We start from the raw sequence: 17,374 nt of genomic DNA on the forward strand, positions 1-17,374 counted from the left end.
ATAAAATACAAATATTCCATGGATCTTACCAGAAACTCTCTATGCTTATGAAAAACACAACCTATGTAACGTTTTACTTTAAACACAAATAAATTAATAAACTCATTCTGTACAACTTGTTTTTTCAATTAAAAAAAATCTTAAGCCTTCTTATAAATCTCTTTTTTTTTGACAGCTGAATGTACTCAATATGATTAACCAGCTTCCATTTTTTTGCTATTATAAATACCGGTCTAAATAAACCTATAATTAATATGGCCTGTAAATTCTGCTTTGAACTGTTCATCTTCCCTAGGCACAGAGAAAATAACCTCATCACGTGTTTGTAAAAGAACATGGTTGACTCAAAAACAAGAAAACATGCCATAAACTATAAATTTAACAAAAACTCATAGCAAGTTAAACCAAAGGCCTCTCTGACTTGCTGGGCTCTAGGTCTAGAAACAGAGGCAAACAAGACTTCAATTCCTGAAGGATTACAGGAATGCCAGTAAACCTTGTGAGGAAAGGTAAACGAACCAGATTAGCTACCTGAATGCTGGACTGAAGAAGGGCCCCACCTCTTGTGAAAAGAGGTTGAAAAGCTTCTCCTGACTGCTGCCTAGAGACATGGACCAAGTGCAGCTACATTTCTAGAAGGAAGGCAGACAGACACTGCCTGGAGACCAGCACCTTAGCCAAGGCACCAGCTGCTTGGGCTACGTGCTGTGTACCATAGATATTCCTAAACAAAAGGATAGAGAAAATTTTAAGACAACCCGAGTGACAAAATAAAAAAAAAAAAAAAAAAACTCAAAAATATGTTCAACTTTAGTAAAAAATAAGGGAAATGCAAGTTAAAATGATAAAATGTCATTTCAAATCTATTAAATAGGCAAAGAAAATCTGGCAAAGCCAAATATCGATTCGATGTCAAACAAATGATCCTCTCATAGTCTAGTATTAATATAAATTAGTATCATCACTTTGTAGAATAATCTAAAAATATCTATATTTATTAAACACTAACATACTGAACAATTCCATTCTAGGCATGTATCTCAAAGAAACACAGATACACACAATGAAATAAGCAGAAGAATGTTCTTGCTGCATGGTTTAAAGTTGGGAAAAACTAGAACTAAACATCCATCAGTAGGCAATGGGCAAATAAACTGCATTATATTAATACAATGGAATATTATTCAGTATTTAAATGAAATAGATATGTATCAACAGGAATATACCCTGAACACATAATATTGCAAGCTGAGTAATATATATGCTATGCCTTAAAATTTTAAACACCAAAGCAATATTATATTTTCTAAGTAAAAGTACATTTACAGTAAAAGTACAAAAACATGGATAGGAAGAATACACACCAACGGCAAGATAGTGACTACCTCCATATAACCTCCAGGAAACAGGATGAGATCGTGGAAAAATAAAGATACGAAGGAAATAGTTTAAGATTTGTTGAATTGTTATGGGTACTTGAATTTGTTATTTCAAATATTTTTCTATACGCTTCAAGTATTTTACAGTTTAAAATTATAATAATTCAACAAGAACATTTTGTACATACATATACTTAAGTACTTCTAAGGAAAAATCCTGGATATTGAATTGTTGAACCAAAATTTGTGTGCCTTTTTTGTAATAATAGCTGATTTCAAATTACCTTCCAAGAGGATTCCAACAATTTGAATTCCCACCAATAGCTATGATAGTCAGCATTCTGTCAACACTAAGGTATATATTTTTTTCATCTTAATATTGTTTTGACTTGCATCTCATATATATCAATGAGATTAGGCAATTTTTCCTCTGTTTATTGGCCACTTGTTTTCCTTTTTTCTGGATACTGCTACTTATAATATTTTCATACTGAGTTGCTTATTATTTTATTGAATTGAGTTTTTCTTTTGTTAAGGAAATTAATTAAAATTGTTTATATGTTGTATTTTTACAATCTCACATAGATTTTTACCTCATTATGCTTTTTACCATAGATAAGTTTTAATTTTTAGAAAGTCAAATTTAACAGACATTTTCTTTCACAGCTTTTTTTGGTATAATGCTTAGAAAACACATTTCCTACTCCATTTTTTTAAATTCACATGTAGTTTCTTTTAATAAATTTATGTTCTCTTACTGTTAAATTCTTGGCCCACATGGAACACAATAAACAGTATATATGTAATAAATAGTATAATACATTTTTTAAATAATTAATAATGACAGAAATACTCCCTTTACCATATTCTAAATGTTATGAGGAACTTTTGTTCCACTGATCTCTCCATTCCTTTACGGAATTATTTTAATTACTGTAGCTTTAGAAGGCACTTCAATATCTGATAAGTTCCTACCTCCCTTATTATTACTCTTTTTCAAAAACTAATGTAGTAAACCTCATAGCTTTACATTTCAAGATAAACTTCAGCACAATGTCTCAAGTCCTCTTCCTTGACCCACCAAAGAAGAACACTATTTTAATTGAAATTATATTGAGTTTCCAGGTTAATTTTAGGAAGAATTTACAATCTACTCCAATCACCAGTGAGCAGCAAACAGCAAACTTTCATCTGCTCCAATTCCACTGTCCTGAAATGGGATCTACGCCCCTCACTCAGAGTGGGAGGGGAGGAGGCTAGAAATCCCAGGATATGCTATTACCAAAAAGGCTCTCTTTATTCTGTATTTTTTCTGCAAATACATACACTCTCCCTTTCTCAGTCCTTTACTTACAAAGAAGAGTATTATTTTTATCCGCCATTATATATAAGAAACCTGAGGCTCCCAGTAAGTTATCTTGTAGAAGATCACAGAGCTTATAGGTGGTAAAGCCAAGACTTGGTCACAGTTCATTCTAACTCCATAACCTGTTATGCTCTTAATCACTATGCTATATTGCCTTAAATTTAAGGAATTCTAGTGAGAAATCAGGATTTGCTAGCCACATACCATTTATAATCTAAAAGTGTGTGTGTATGCACTTTTTTTTTTTTTTTAAACTAGAGAACTATACAGTTAACATTTTTCTTCAACAAGGCGCAGTCTTCTCTGGAATTTGAACTGAAGTCTTGAAAGTTAAGTTTTATAAATCAGATTTTAAACCAAAAATATACTAGGTGATCCTTGACATACAGGTAAAGTCATATAAAAGAATATAAAGAACTGAAGAACACACATTGAAGAATCCTGACAGAGTGAATATTTTTATCAGATTCTCCTCAGTCCAGCTCCCTTTGGGAGCAAAGTGCCTACAACTGTGCTTGAGGGCTATGCCTCTGCTCAAGAACTGGACACAGAGGTGTTAACCGGTGAAACAATTTCTACTGATTCTAGAGACCTGCAGGAGGGTGTAAGGACAAATGTGCATATTAGGTTTAGAAAATAATATTCCCCAACGAAGCAGGTAAAAATTGACTCCTGAGAAAATGCGGATGTTAAGAAAGCAAACAAATGTTCACTATGAAGGCTTCATGACCTTTCTCTCCCCTCTACAGTCTTCGTTTATTCATTACCAAAACTGCACTTGGGCACAGTGTTTTATCAAAAGCTCACGTAAACATTTTCATACAAGCCCTTTAACATCTAGTGGTTCTCCCAAAACTTTGATGTCCTGAAAAATCTAATTATTACTGGTAACTTTAAAAGAGCACAGTAATTTATTTTTGTCAAATGTGACTAAAGATTAATGGACACAATCAGGAATAATTTGGTAAAAACATATCAAACACAGAGAAAGCAAAATTTGTTGTTAAGTGAAGCATCAAATATAATAAAAGAGCCAATTCCATGAATGAACAGCAACAATGCACAATTCATTAACCAAATGCCCGTGATTAGTTCACACTCCAGGGAGTTACTGATATGATCAGAAATTGTAGTAAAAGGATAAACATAGATTACCTTCAGCAATTCTGTACATTTTAATTATAAATGTTACCCCCAGAGGACTACCAGCATAATAAAGGAAATACAAACTAAGGTTTATGCATCCCTTTTATAAATCATACATCCATATATATAAAATAAGACATTCAGTTAATTATCTTCAAAGACAGCAGTCAATATGCTAACAATATTAAAGGTAGATTTTTATCCTAGCTATTACTAATTACAGGAGCCCTGGTGGCACAGTGGTTAAAGCACTTGGCTGCTAACTGGAAGGTCAGCAGTTTGAATGCCCCCAGCCACTGCATGGCAGAAAGATGTGGCAGTCTGCCTTGGTGAAGATTTACAGCCGTGGAAACCCTATGGGGTAGTTGTATTTTGTCCTATACGGCCACTATGAGTCAGAATCGACTCAATAGCTATGGATTTGGGGGGGGTTGTTTTTTGGTTATTATAAAATTATATAAAAATATATAATTATAAAATTATAAGTCTGTCAACATTCAGGCTTCCGAAATTCTTCCCCAAAATCATAAGCCACAATTACCTGCTAATGCAGTAGGCAAGCCCTGTTTAGTATTTAATGTCCTTCACTGCCCAACAAAGTAATTTATTCAACAAATATAAATGGACTACAAGCTCCTTGAGGGCAAGGTCACATCTTAGTGTCGGTGGTTCGAACCCACCAGCCACTCTATGGAAGAAAGATGTGGCAGTCTGGTTCCTTAAAGATTTACAGCTTTGGAAACCCTATGGGGCAGTTCTACTGTATCCTATAGGGTTGCTATAAGTAGGAATCAACTGGATAACAGTGGATTTTTCTTTATATTACAAGAACAAATCTCGAAAACATAACACTGAGTGAAATGAGTCAGAATTGACTCAAGGGCACAACAATGGTGGGGGGAAGGGGTCTTTGCTTAGGGGGTACTGAGTTTCTGTTAATGGTGATGGAATAATTTGGAAATGACCAATAGTGACAATTAAACAACATGATGAATATAATCAATGTCACTGAATTACACACGTTAAAAATGTTGAATTGGCAAATGTTATATGTATTTCTACCACAATAAAAAAGATATAAATATAAAATTTGCACAAAAGTGAGCATACGTGAGACTTTTAAGAGGAGAAAGGACTAAAAGGCACTTAATAGTGGTTACCATAGGGAGCAGGTCTGGGAGGTAGAAAATAGAGGAAAACATTTATCTTATTTACCATTCTTTACAGTTTAAATTTTTGACCCTGTGCATGGTTATTAAGTTTTCTAAAATCTAGTTAGTATTTTAACTTGATATTGCCAGGTAGAAGGAAATTTTCACAAAATTTTAAGAGAAGTAATCAATGCAACTCAGCATTAAACACATTAGGAAGACAATAGACATTTAATTTTAATGCAAGTACTTATAATAAAGTAAAAATAGACATTTAAATGAGAAAATTTATATAAAATGTCAAATAGTTTAAAACTGACACTTTCTCATACTTTTCAATTAGTTAAATCTGAATCATTCGATAATAGTATTTAAATTATTTAAGACCTTATACTACAAAACAATAAGTTTGTTTAAATCTCTTAAATTCTATGAATTCTGAATTATCTCTTCCATTTCAAAATTAAGAAAACAAAGTCAAGAAAATTAATATGGTTTATGTAAGGTGTCCTTGCAGAAAAAAAACTGACCTATTTAAATCCTGACCTTCTTACTTATTAGCTGTAACTTAGGAAAGTCATTCCATCTCTCTTTTTTGTTTGTATGCATCTAAATCTTGTTAAACTCATTTCATTTCTGTTAGTGTAAATTTTACCATGTGTTTAAGGTAACTAAGGAGTCAGGTGGTGCAAGCGGTTTGCAGTTGGCTGCTAACCTAAAGGTTGGTGATTCGAAACCACTCAGCAACTCCTAAAAAGAAAGGCCTGGAGAGCTGCTTCCGTAAAGATTACAGCCAAGAAAACCCTAAAGCGTAGTTCTACTCTTCAACTCATAGGGACGTCATGAGTCAGGGGTCAACTTGATGGCAGCTAACAACAACAACCTGTAAGGTAACTAAGTCAAGGGTGGCTGTGATAGTATATTTCACTGGGAGAGATGATTTTAAGAGCTACACAAACAATAAGAATTATTTTAACAGATTAATCCATTTGAATAAATCTTTTCTACCCTCAACTGACATAAATGTGATTTCAGGTGATAGACGAACATTTTCTCCCTATATTACATTTACTTTACGAAGTATCAGAAAAAAATTTAACCAGGACATCAAGTCAATGAATTTTCAGGAATATAAAATTTTATTTTAAAATAAATGTATCTGAATGCAAAACCAAGTTAATTGGAGGTTGATATATATATAAAAAATAGTTTACATGCGTATATAAAAAAAATGTGAAGGTTTTTCACAAAGGATGGGAAATTGAGAAACACAAACACAAATGTGACTTCACTAGCTGTGATGATTAAGACGGGGCATCAACTTGGCTGGGCCACGATTCTCAGTGTTTCCACAGTCATATAATGTTGTGATCACTTCCCCGTTGAGATTTGATACGTGATCACCCCCATGACGGAATCTGCTATGAGTAGCCAGTAGCCAGTGGAAGGGGAGTTTCCTTGGGCACATGGCTGACATTAAGTGTGTGTGGTCGTTTAGGCAAGGCTCTAGCATTTTTGCTTGTCCTGGATCCTGCAGCTGGCTCCTGTTCATCTGACCTCCTGTTCTTGGGACCTGAGCTAGCAGCTTACCTGCACTCTTGCCTGCCAATCTTGGGATTCAATGATCTTCACAGCCTGTGAGTAACAGCCCTGCTCCCAGACCTGCTGATCTTGTAGAGGCTGATCTTGGGTTCACCAGCCCCTGCAGCTACGTGCATCAGGAGAAGCCTCTTTCCTGATCCTTAGATTTGGAACATTACAGCCTCTACAACCACGTGAGCCATTTCCTTGATACACACACACACACACACACACATATATGCTTTACTGGTTTTGCTTCTCCAGAGAGCCCAGCCTAAGACACTAGCATAGAGTGCCTGTTGTTGTTGGGTGCTATCAAGTCGATTTCGACTCACAGTGACCCCATGTGACAGAGTAGAACTGCCCCATAGGATTTTCTTCGCTGAACTCTTCATGGGAGCAGATCACCAGGTCTTTCTCCCATGGAGCTGCTGCGTGAGTTCAAACTGCCAACCTTTCAGTTAGCAACGCAGCGCTTAACAGTCGCACCCCCAGGGCTCCTTATAGAGTGTTCTGTATTTATATTGGGGAGGAAGGAAGAAACATCCATCCATGTCAGGACTCACCTCTGGTGACAGCATCTAGTGCACAGCCACTTCCTGTTGCTCCTCCTCCAATGACAAGGACATCAAATTCAGATGTGTTTTGCAAAGTCAGTAACTGAGCTTCTCTGGAAGGAGGCTCTCTGTTAACAGGCTCTGTTATGTAGTCTGCTGCTTCAACATAGGCCAGGTTCACCTGATATAAAAGCAGACCATTTTCAGTTATTTATCTGAAAGACAGCCACTTTAATAAATTTTACAATATATTAAAGAGAAGAGATCTGTAATAGAGAAAAGAAATATCAGAACTATAACACAAGGCACAGTCCACAAGGACTCACAGGACCAAAAGAATTAGGAGGAAAAATCTTAAAGTCCTTAAAATTCTGAGGCTATTTTCTTTCATGGGCCACAATTCTTTAGTTATGGGACTCCTGGTTTCAGATTCAAAATCTCAGCTGCTTGTTTTGCTATCATATACAGCCAGGTTCGATTACTTGAGAAACTGCAGAGCAATTCCAAAATACCTTATCTAAGAGAATTCAGAGGAAAACATAAGGAAATGTTTTACCCAGCAGCTGCAATTCAAACAGATAACATCATTTGTTCATTGTAGCACTATTCAGAATAGCCAAAGGTGGAAACAACCCAAATGTCCATCAACAGATGAATGGATAAACAAAATGCAGTATATACACACAATGGAATGTTACTCTGTATAAAGAGAAATGAAGTCCTCATACATGCCACAAGACGGATGAACCTCGAAAACATGGTGAGTGAAATAATTCAATCACGAAAAGACAAACACAGTAAGATTTCACTGATATGGAACCCTTAGAATAGGCAAAAGCATGGACACCAGAGTTTAACAGTGGTTACCTGAAGCAGGAGGGACGAAAAAGAGGGGAATCTGTGTTTAGCTAACACTAAATTTCTGTTTATGAAGATGGAAAATATGGCAATGGATGTTGGTGATGGTTGCACAATATGATCAATGTAATTGCTTTCAATGAATTGTACAAACGAAAAATGTTGAATTGGCAAATGTTGTATTACCTAATATTTTACAATTAAAAAACTGGAAAAAAAGAAAAGTACTGAAAGAAGGAGAAAAAAAGCACTCTATGCCTTCCTACAATTTTTCTTAAAGTATACCTTCTTATTTCTCAATCCTGCTGACAAATTCTATCCTAGAGCTTTGGATCTATAAATTTAACTCCCCCCTCCAAGCCAAATCCACTGCCATGGAGTCGATTCCAGCTCATAGTGACCCAAAAGGACAGAGTAGAACTGCCCCATATATAAATTTAAGTCATTAAAATTAAAAAGAATCTGTTAAAACAAAAAAAAGAATATGTTCAACATAAACTCCTACCAAGTTTAACAATCAGCTATGGCCAATAGAATACATACTTTTCAAAGATTTATTCAGAGACTTCCCCAAAAAATATTTTAATATAAAATAAATAATAGATGTTACATATTTAATTTACACTCTTTCAAATTTGAACACTTTAATAATAACATAATAAAGGTAGGCATAGTGACCCTAATGGAATGCAAAATGATACAGCCATTTTGGAAAATGATATGGTGCTTCCCTAGAAAGCTAGAAATAGGAATACCATATGATATAGCAATCCCACTCCTAGGTATATATACTAGAGAAATAAGAGCTGTGACACAAATAGACATATGCAACCCATGTTCACTGCCACATTATTTACAACAACAAAAAGACAGAAGACAGCCTAAGTACCCATCAACAGATGAACAGATGAACTGTGGTACATACACACAACGGAATACTATACAACATTGAAGAATAATGACAAAGTCTCGAAACATTTCACAATATGGGTGAACCTGGAAGACGTGATGCTGAGTGAAATAAGTCAGTCAGAAAAAGGACAAATATTGTATGAAACCACTATTATAAAAGGTCAGGAAAGGTTTTCACACAGACAGAAACATTCTTTGATGGTTACCAGGGATGGGGTGGGCGGAGGGCAGGGGGGAACCACTAACTCGATACTAGACACGTACTAACTTTGGTGAAGGGAGAGATGAGACAATATGGGAAAAGTCAGCGCAATATAATCAAGGTAAAGGAAGACATTAAAAGGGACACAAGAGAAAAGGCAACAACGGTAAATACTAATATATACACAATCTGGCAACAACAGTGATAACACAATAACACACGAGTGAACACAAAAGTCGACATGTAAGCTGAACACGGGTCGGAGGGGATATGGAACTGACAGAGGGATTTAGCAAGCAGTGGGGTGTAAGATTAACAAACAAAAATCAGTCAGATTCCTCTACACCAATCAAGAGAACACCGAAAAGGAAATCAGAAAAACAACACCATTTATAACAGCCCCTCAAAAGATAAAATACTTGGGAATAAACCTAACTAGGGATGCAAAAGACTTATACAAAAAAAGTACAAAACACTACTCCAAGAAACCAAGACCTACACAAATGGAAAAACATGCCATGTTCATGGATAGGAACACCTAGCATTGTGAAAACGACAACACTACCCAAAGGGATCTACAGATATAATGCAATTCTGATCCAAATGCCAATGATATTCTTTAACGAGATGGAAAAACTAATTACCAACTTTATATTGAATGGAAAGAGCCACTGGATAAGTAAAACATTACTGAAGGAGAACAACAAAGTAGGAAGTCTCATACTCCCTGATCTCAGAACCTACTAAACAGCCAAGGAAGTCAAAACAGCCTGGTACTGGTACGACAACAGACACATAGATCAATGGAACAGAACTGAAAACACAGAAATAAATTCATCCACGTATGGATAATTAATCTTTGACAAAGAGTCGAAACCCATTAAAGAGGAAGAGATAAGTCTCTAACAAATGATGCCGGTAAAACTGAATATCCATTTGCAGAAAAATGAAACAAGACCCAAACCTAACATCTTAAACAAACACTAATTTACAATGGATCAAAGACCTAAATGTAAAACATAAAAACCATACAGATCACAGAATAAACAACACCAATGAGGAATGTACACCTCAAAACAATCAACTATACGGTACCTAAATGGCAGCATTTGCCCAAGAGTGAAGTTCAAAAGGAAGGTAGGGGCAGGAAAGTTGAGCAAAGGGACAAGGGGAACCCAAGGAGGAAGGCGGAAGAGTGCTGACAAATTCAGGGGTTTGCAACCAATCACAAAACAAGATGTGTATAATTTTTGATTGGGAAACTAATTTGCTTTGTAAATTTTCACCTAAGCCACAATAAAATGTTCAAAAAAAAGAAAGAACCCTGCACCAGGGTCAGAGGGCCTCACAGTGGCTTTTCACACATTATCTCTCTGGGTCTTGGTTTCTTCATTTGTAAAATGGAGATAAAATTACTATGATGTCTAGATGTTTGCATGTCTGGGTTGTTATCAGGCTGAATGGAATAAAGATATGAAAGCGAACTTTTGATTCCTTAACAGCACATAGCAGAGAACTTTCAAAACATATTTTACTAGGTGTTATAAAACAAATAGGAGCCCTGATTGCACAGTGGATAAGCACTCATCTGCTAATCAAAAGGTCAGCAGTTTGAACTCATCAGCCACTCCAAGGAAGAAAGATGAGGCAATCTGTTTCCATAAAAATGATGGCCTTGGAAACCCTATGGGCAGTTCTACTCTGTCCTATAGGGTCGCTATGAGTTGGAACTGACTCTATGGCAACGGGCTATAAAAACAAAAGGTACCATAATTTTTTAGGCTATTAATTCAGATGCCAAGCCACAAAAATCTTATTCTCTGTCTTATAACTCTCATACTAATTATCTTTTTATAAACAGATTATTATATTTCCCATGTTTACCTTTTAAAAAAAAATCAGCTGCCATGGACTCAATCCTGACTCATGGCGACCCCGTGTGTGTCAGAGTAGAACTGTGCTGCACAGGGTTTTCAATGGCTGATTTTTTGGAAGTAGATCACCAGGCCTTTCTTCTGAGGTGCCTCTGGGTAGACTTGAACTGCCAACCTTTGGGTAAGTAGTTGAGCAAGTTAACCATTTGTACCACTCTTTACATACACGTAAAGCAACTAAATAAAAAACGTTAACTGCTGGGTGCTGTGGAGAACACATCATTCAGCCATGGTGTTTGCCCTCCATCTAATAAGAGGAAAAAATAAACACATACTCACACACACAGTAAAAAGCATGTAGAAAGAACAAATGCCAAAACAGGGATTAAAAACACCAATCCATGATCATGAATTCAGGTGAGGAGAGAGTCTTTCCTTTAAGGGTTTCAATTTTGCCATGACATATGGGTAGGACTTGCATATGAGACTGACAAATGACTAAACCGCCAAAGCATTTTCACACATCAAAAGAATTGCTGACATTTTGCACTTGGTACATTTTCTAGAAATACTTGAGAAATGTAAGGACCAGATTAAGATACAGTTCATTAAAACTTGGTAATACTAAAAAAAAAAAAAAAAAGCTCCCTATTCTACTCTGCTGACAGGTAATAACTATGAATATTAAACTCAATTGTTACTAGAGTTTCTTCTTCAGCAAGTATGTTAGAAGTGATGGACATCATTCTTGCCTTCTGGGGATCCTTTCTTTTTCTACTGCCTCACTTCTTTTGCACTTCTCATTCACTCCAGTCTGGATTTTCACATACACCACCACCTCCAAAACTTACTGATTCCCACTATGCTGCTAAATCCAATGAGCTCACTTGCCTGGGCATCTGGAACATCACTCTCTGAGCTGAACTCGCTCTCCAGCCTCTTGTAGCCACTCTGCACAACATTAAACACTGAGGTTCTTCTTAAGTCTCTGCTAGTCCCTCTCTATTACTCTAAACTCTCTCCCCTGTGAACCTTGCCCTAGCCCTATATCTTCAAATGTCTCTTATTCCACAATGACTTCCTATCTTGTTCCCCTTTTCAGAACCCAGACATCAAACTACCTACTTGGTGCCTACACGTGGATGCTTCACATACATCTCAAAATTGAACTAATAACTTTATCCCCCTAAACCTTTGTCTCTGCCAATTTTCCTCATCTGGAATAAGGGTGCTACCTTGTTATAATACTATAAGAAAAAAAAAAGAGAGATTTTTAATTATATCTGCTAATTAATGTCCACTGTAAGCCTGAAAACCAACCAAAAAAAACAAAAATGTGTATTTAAGACAGATTTAGAAATAAATACACCAAAATGTAATGTGTTTGCTATTATACATCTAGGTGCTTACGCCAAAAATTCTGAAGCATCCTTGAAAACTCTCTCTCTTAAATCCCATATCTGATTAACCATTAAAAAAAAAAAAAACATTGAGTCCTATTAATTCCACCTCCAAAATAATTCTTACATCTAGTTACTTCTTCTCCATCTCCATTGTCACCTCTTAGAGCAAGGTATCACCTCCTCTCTCCTGTATCAACGTTATAACTTCCAAAAGGTCTCCACATATTTACAAGGCAGCCCTTCATAAAAGGACTAATCCTTTTAAAACTCAAATCGGGTCATTTTCACCTGTAAAACCTTTCAAGTGCTTCCAACTTAGTTTAAAGGTAAGCATCTTTACTCTGGTCTCTAACCCTTCAAAGTCCTTTAGAGTGGCAAAAATTAACAAAACAAAAATAGACAATGCCAAGTGCTGGTGAGAATTCAACACAATTCTAACTCTCTTACATCACTGGTGGAAATACAAAATGGTACAGCCATATTGCCAAATAGTTTGGTAATTTCTTATCCAGGCAAACACTCACTCTCCACTCAGCCCGGCAATCCCCCTCCTACTTATCTAAGAGTAACAAAAACCTGTGTTCACACTAAAACCTGTAAAGAAGTGTTTACAGTGGCTCTATTTATAATCGCCAAAAACTAGAAAAATCTCAAATGCATGAAGGAACTTTTGAGAATAATAGAAATGTCCTATTTCTTGATTGTATAGTTGTTACACAACTATACGCATTTGTCAAAACTCATAGAACTGTATGTTAAAAAGTTTTAGTGGTGCAAGGCACTTATTAAAGGCTAAACTTTCATACATTCATTTAATCCTCACAATAAAAGTAACCGAGACACGAAGAAATTATGTAATTTGCTTATGACTATGGTGGTATAGCGGTTAAGAGCTATGGCTGCTAATCAAAAGGTCGGCACTTTGAATCCACCAGGTGCTCCTTGGAAACCCTATGGGGCACTTCTACTCTGTCCTGTAGGGTCTCTGTGAGTCGGAATTGACTAGATGGCAATGAGTTTGGTTTTGGGTTTTTGGTATACAACTAGTATATGGTAGAGCAGGGAACTGAACCTACACAACCTGGCAACAGAGGTTAAGCTTTAAATTACTACATCGTATTGACTCTACATATAATTTTGAGAATAATTAAAGAGACAGATTAAATAGCTATAACAGGATGATATAAAATCAGTTGCCAAATACAGAAAGGTATTTCTGGGTGTGGTTTTGTTGTGAAGGTTCTACTGAAAGACCCCTCCAGTATTTTTTGAGGTTGTTTTTTTAATATATGGCACTATTCAGAGTAATTTATTTAATTCCTGATACTACATTTGAAATAACATTTTATTTTTGTTTATTTTTTCATAAAAGCTGGAAAGTGTTGCAACTGAGAAGCTAAGCACCAAGCTTATTTTAGAGGCAGTAAACATAGCCTAAGGCCCTACTTATAATTACAAGAGAAAGACTCATTTTGGCTTCGTATGGCTTTGAGTAACAAAAACACATCTGTACTCTACCTTCCCAAGAATATGTTGTATGAAGAGAAAAGTAGCAGGAATAAAACAGTAGTGGTATGGAACAGCAGGCTCTAAGAGACCTTTCTATTTTTAAAACTTAAATCAAAAATATCCCGATGTCTTCTTAAAACCAAACAATAGTTTAGCTTAACTAGTAAAAGAATGTCTGTCTTGAGGATTTTGTTCTTTTAAGATCTATCTATATGGGATCAAATCAACAACGGCAACTTGAAAGATCAGATAGGAAGCTTAGGGGGCAATGAGTTTATGTTAATAGGGGAGGAACAACTTAGAAAAAGAGGGTGAGAATGATTGCACAACTTGAAGAATGTACTCAATGTGACGGAAATGTACATGTAGAAACTTGAATTGGTGTATCTGTTTCCTGTGTACATTCTCAACAACAACACAAATAAATAATTTTTAAAAACAGAGGGCTTTGTGCTCCACATCTTCCTATTACTGTTGTTAGCTGCCATCCAAGTTGATTCTGACTCATGTTGGCCCCATGTGTACAGAATAGAATTGCACTCCACAGGGTTTTCAAGGCAATGACTTTTTTGGAAGCAGGTCACCAGGCCTGTCTTCTGAAGCACCTCTAGGTGGGTTCAAATCATCAACCTAGTTAGTAGTCAACCAAGGCTAGTAGTCAAGCACTTAACCATCTGCGCCACTCAGGGACTCCTCCGAATCTTCCTAGATGTGATCTTTCCCAACTCTATTTCTAAGGAGGTTTGATTAAGCAGGAATCTGGAAGATTTAAAAAAAAAACAAACTGTTGCCACTGAAGAGATTCCAACTCATGGATACACCATATCTGGGAGATAAACCAAAAAAATTAAACCCATCAAGTTGATTCTGACTCATAGCAACCCTGCAGGACAGAGTAGAACTGACCCATAGGGTTTCCAAGGAGCAGCTGGTGGATTCAAATTGCGGACCTTTACCTTTTGGTTAGCAGCCACGCTCTTAACCATTGCACCATCAGGTGTCCATCTGGGGGACAGACTCTGTTGAAAGATTGATCCAGAGATCCTGGGAGAGGCCTCAGAATGGTAACACGTCATACGTCACCAAAGAGACCAAAACTCCAAAACTCTCAGTTGTCCTGAGAAGACACCTGACTTGCCATCATTTATTCATCAAATCAGTATTTAATGGAGGCCATTAAGGATTTTATAGAATAACAGAAAAAACAAAAAAGTAAAGAGGCAATTATAATATTGCTTAATAAGAGTATTTAAGATACAGAAGAGGCTACAGGAACCAAAGGAGGCATGCCTAATCCAGACCTGAAAAGGCTTCCTAGAAGTTACAGCTAAATCAAGTCGAGAAGGACTAAAAGGCATTAGCTGGGTGACAGAAACCAGGAAAGGAAATGGGAAAAGCATGTGCTAAACCACTGGCATACTTCGTTTGGTCAATACACTGTTTTCTTTAAAATATTAGTTACATATTCAGTATTTTAAAATTACTATTGTCACATAAAAATCTGAAATAAATCTGCTGAAACTAAGTCATAGCAGCTGCCTCCTTAAGCAGGGCTTGTGCACTCTTGCAGCCTCAGGGTTCCCAACCTCTGACTTCATACTTTCACTTCCCCAGCCCGGCCCCTGTAGGCATGTTAGTTTGCCAATTCTAGCCTAGTGCAAATGGTTAAGCACTCAGCTACTAACTGAAAAACTAGCGGTTTGAATCTACACAGAGGTGCCTCGGGAGAACGGCCCGGCAATCTACTTCCAAAAGGTCACACCATTGAAAACCCTACAGAAGACAGTTCTACTCTGAAACACATGGGGTCATCACGAGTCAGAGTCAACTGGATAGTAATTGGTTTTTGGTTCAGCCTAGAGGCAAGAACAAGCCCAGCACCACCAGATTCAGGATTTACCTAATTCAGCCATTGAAGCTGGAAGAAAGGAGAGCCCACAACATAAAGCAAACTGCCTTTTGCCTAGGACAATTCTGACCACACTCCCTAGAGAAAAAATTCTTGGTGAAATTGGAAGATGTAAAAACAGCCAGCGTGGGGGCAGTGCCTGACTTCCTCTAGCTTCACAAGGGGAAAGGAGAATCAAGATTAACAACCCAAGGCTGATTCCTATGAGGCAGACATCAGACATGCTTCCCCCTCTGCCATCTTTACAATTCTGACACCAACTGTCCCTCCCACGGCACTCTCTACTTCTCTGCTGGGTTCTATAATTCATTGCAACAGTCACACAGAACTCACAGACCATACTCACAATTATGGGGCTTATTAGGGAAGTAACAGGGTACAATTTAGGCTCAGAAACACTCAGGAATACAGTTCTTCCATCAGGACAGCCTCTTCACAGTCATGCTCGCAGGCACACCTCTCTCTGGCCCTAGGCCTCTTTCAAAAGGACTCAGCTTTCTCTCTGTGTGGGCCAGAGCCCACTGCACCACCTTCTGCTGCCAGGTCTCTGCTGCAGATCTCTCTTGCCACTGTTTCTCAGGGTTACAGCTTGCTCTCTGTCTCCTGCGTCCAGGAGCTTCTCAGCACAGAGATCCCAGGTCCAAAGAACACATTGGCTCCTGGCTGTTCGTCCTTGGTGGTGGTGGGGTCTTCTCTTTCCCACCTCTGGGGTGGCTCATTTGAAGCCCAGCGGGATAGCAAAACTGACCAATCCCTTTGGTGGGCCACAATTGCCACATGTGCACAGTGACTGGGCGGGAGTTACAAGGCCATGGCTAGAAAGGCCACACAAAAGCAATCTATGGCACCCCAGGAGAATATCTAATATTTAATATTACTTTGATGTTATCTCTAATTATATTTCGTTATGATGGGTGGTGGGGAAGTAGGTGTGTTTTTATGAATTTTCATCTACATTTTAAAAGATAAAATTCCTCCAGCATTCTGGTAGCAAACATAGAGTTTTTGTCAAAAGACTAGCACACTGAATACGTACACAGACTTGAAAGCCAAGCTCATAATCTTTTTGAGAGTTTACATCCCAGAGAACATTTATCCAGAATAGGATTCAGAATGAGATCAGTTTTTACTATGTCTATGCACCATTAGACTTGCAAATTAAAAAAAAACTCCTAGACATTTGCAAGTTCAGGTGAGACCGAAAACAAGATCTAATAATTAGTGTCTATTTCTGAAAGAAGTGCATATTTAAAGACCACAAGCAATTAACAGCCAGGTTGTCCTATAATCATGTACAGTAATAATTGGAGTATAAAGTAGGGTTTCATGCAAATCACTTCATACTGCAACCATCACTCTCAGCCTCCCCCATATTACGGGATTCAATCAATGGAATGGTTAGATTTAAGAGGAATGGCTTCATCTTCTGTTGTCACTGAAAAAGACTAAACATAATTGTATACTCCTGGAAGGAAAATGAAACGAGCATCTCTTTACAGTGAAATTTAAGATTTTTTAATGGTCTTT

The 17,374-nt window shown here is 37.0% G+C and overlaps 1 protein-coding gene across 5 annotated transcripts in view; it reads right to left on the reverse strand.

Moving 5' to 3' along the window:
- GPD2 (glycerol-3-phosphate dehydrogenase 2) overlaps window positions 1-17,374 on the reverse strand; it is a 181,685-nt gene that overhangs the window by 101,586 nt on the left and 62,725 nt on the right. For all 5 annotated transcript variants that reach the window (XM_064287126.1, XM_064287123.1, XM_064287127.1 and 2 more), the window contains one exon: window positions 7,190-7,361. In XM_064287126.1, the coding sequence (XP_064143196.1) occupies window positions 7,190-7,361 (172 nt within the window). The remainder of the gene's footprint in view (window positions 1-7,189; window positions 7,362-17,374) is intronic.

Source organism: Loxodonta africana, chromosome 6 (assembly GCF_030014295.1).
Source record: "Loxodonta africana isolate mLoxAfr1 chromosome 6, mLoxAfr1.hap2, whole genome shotgun sequence".
NCBI lineage: Eukaryota > Metazoa > Chordata > Mammalia > Proboscidea > Elephantidae > Loxodonta > Loxodonta africana.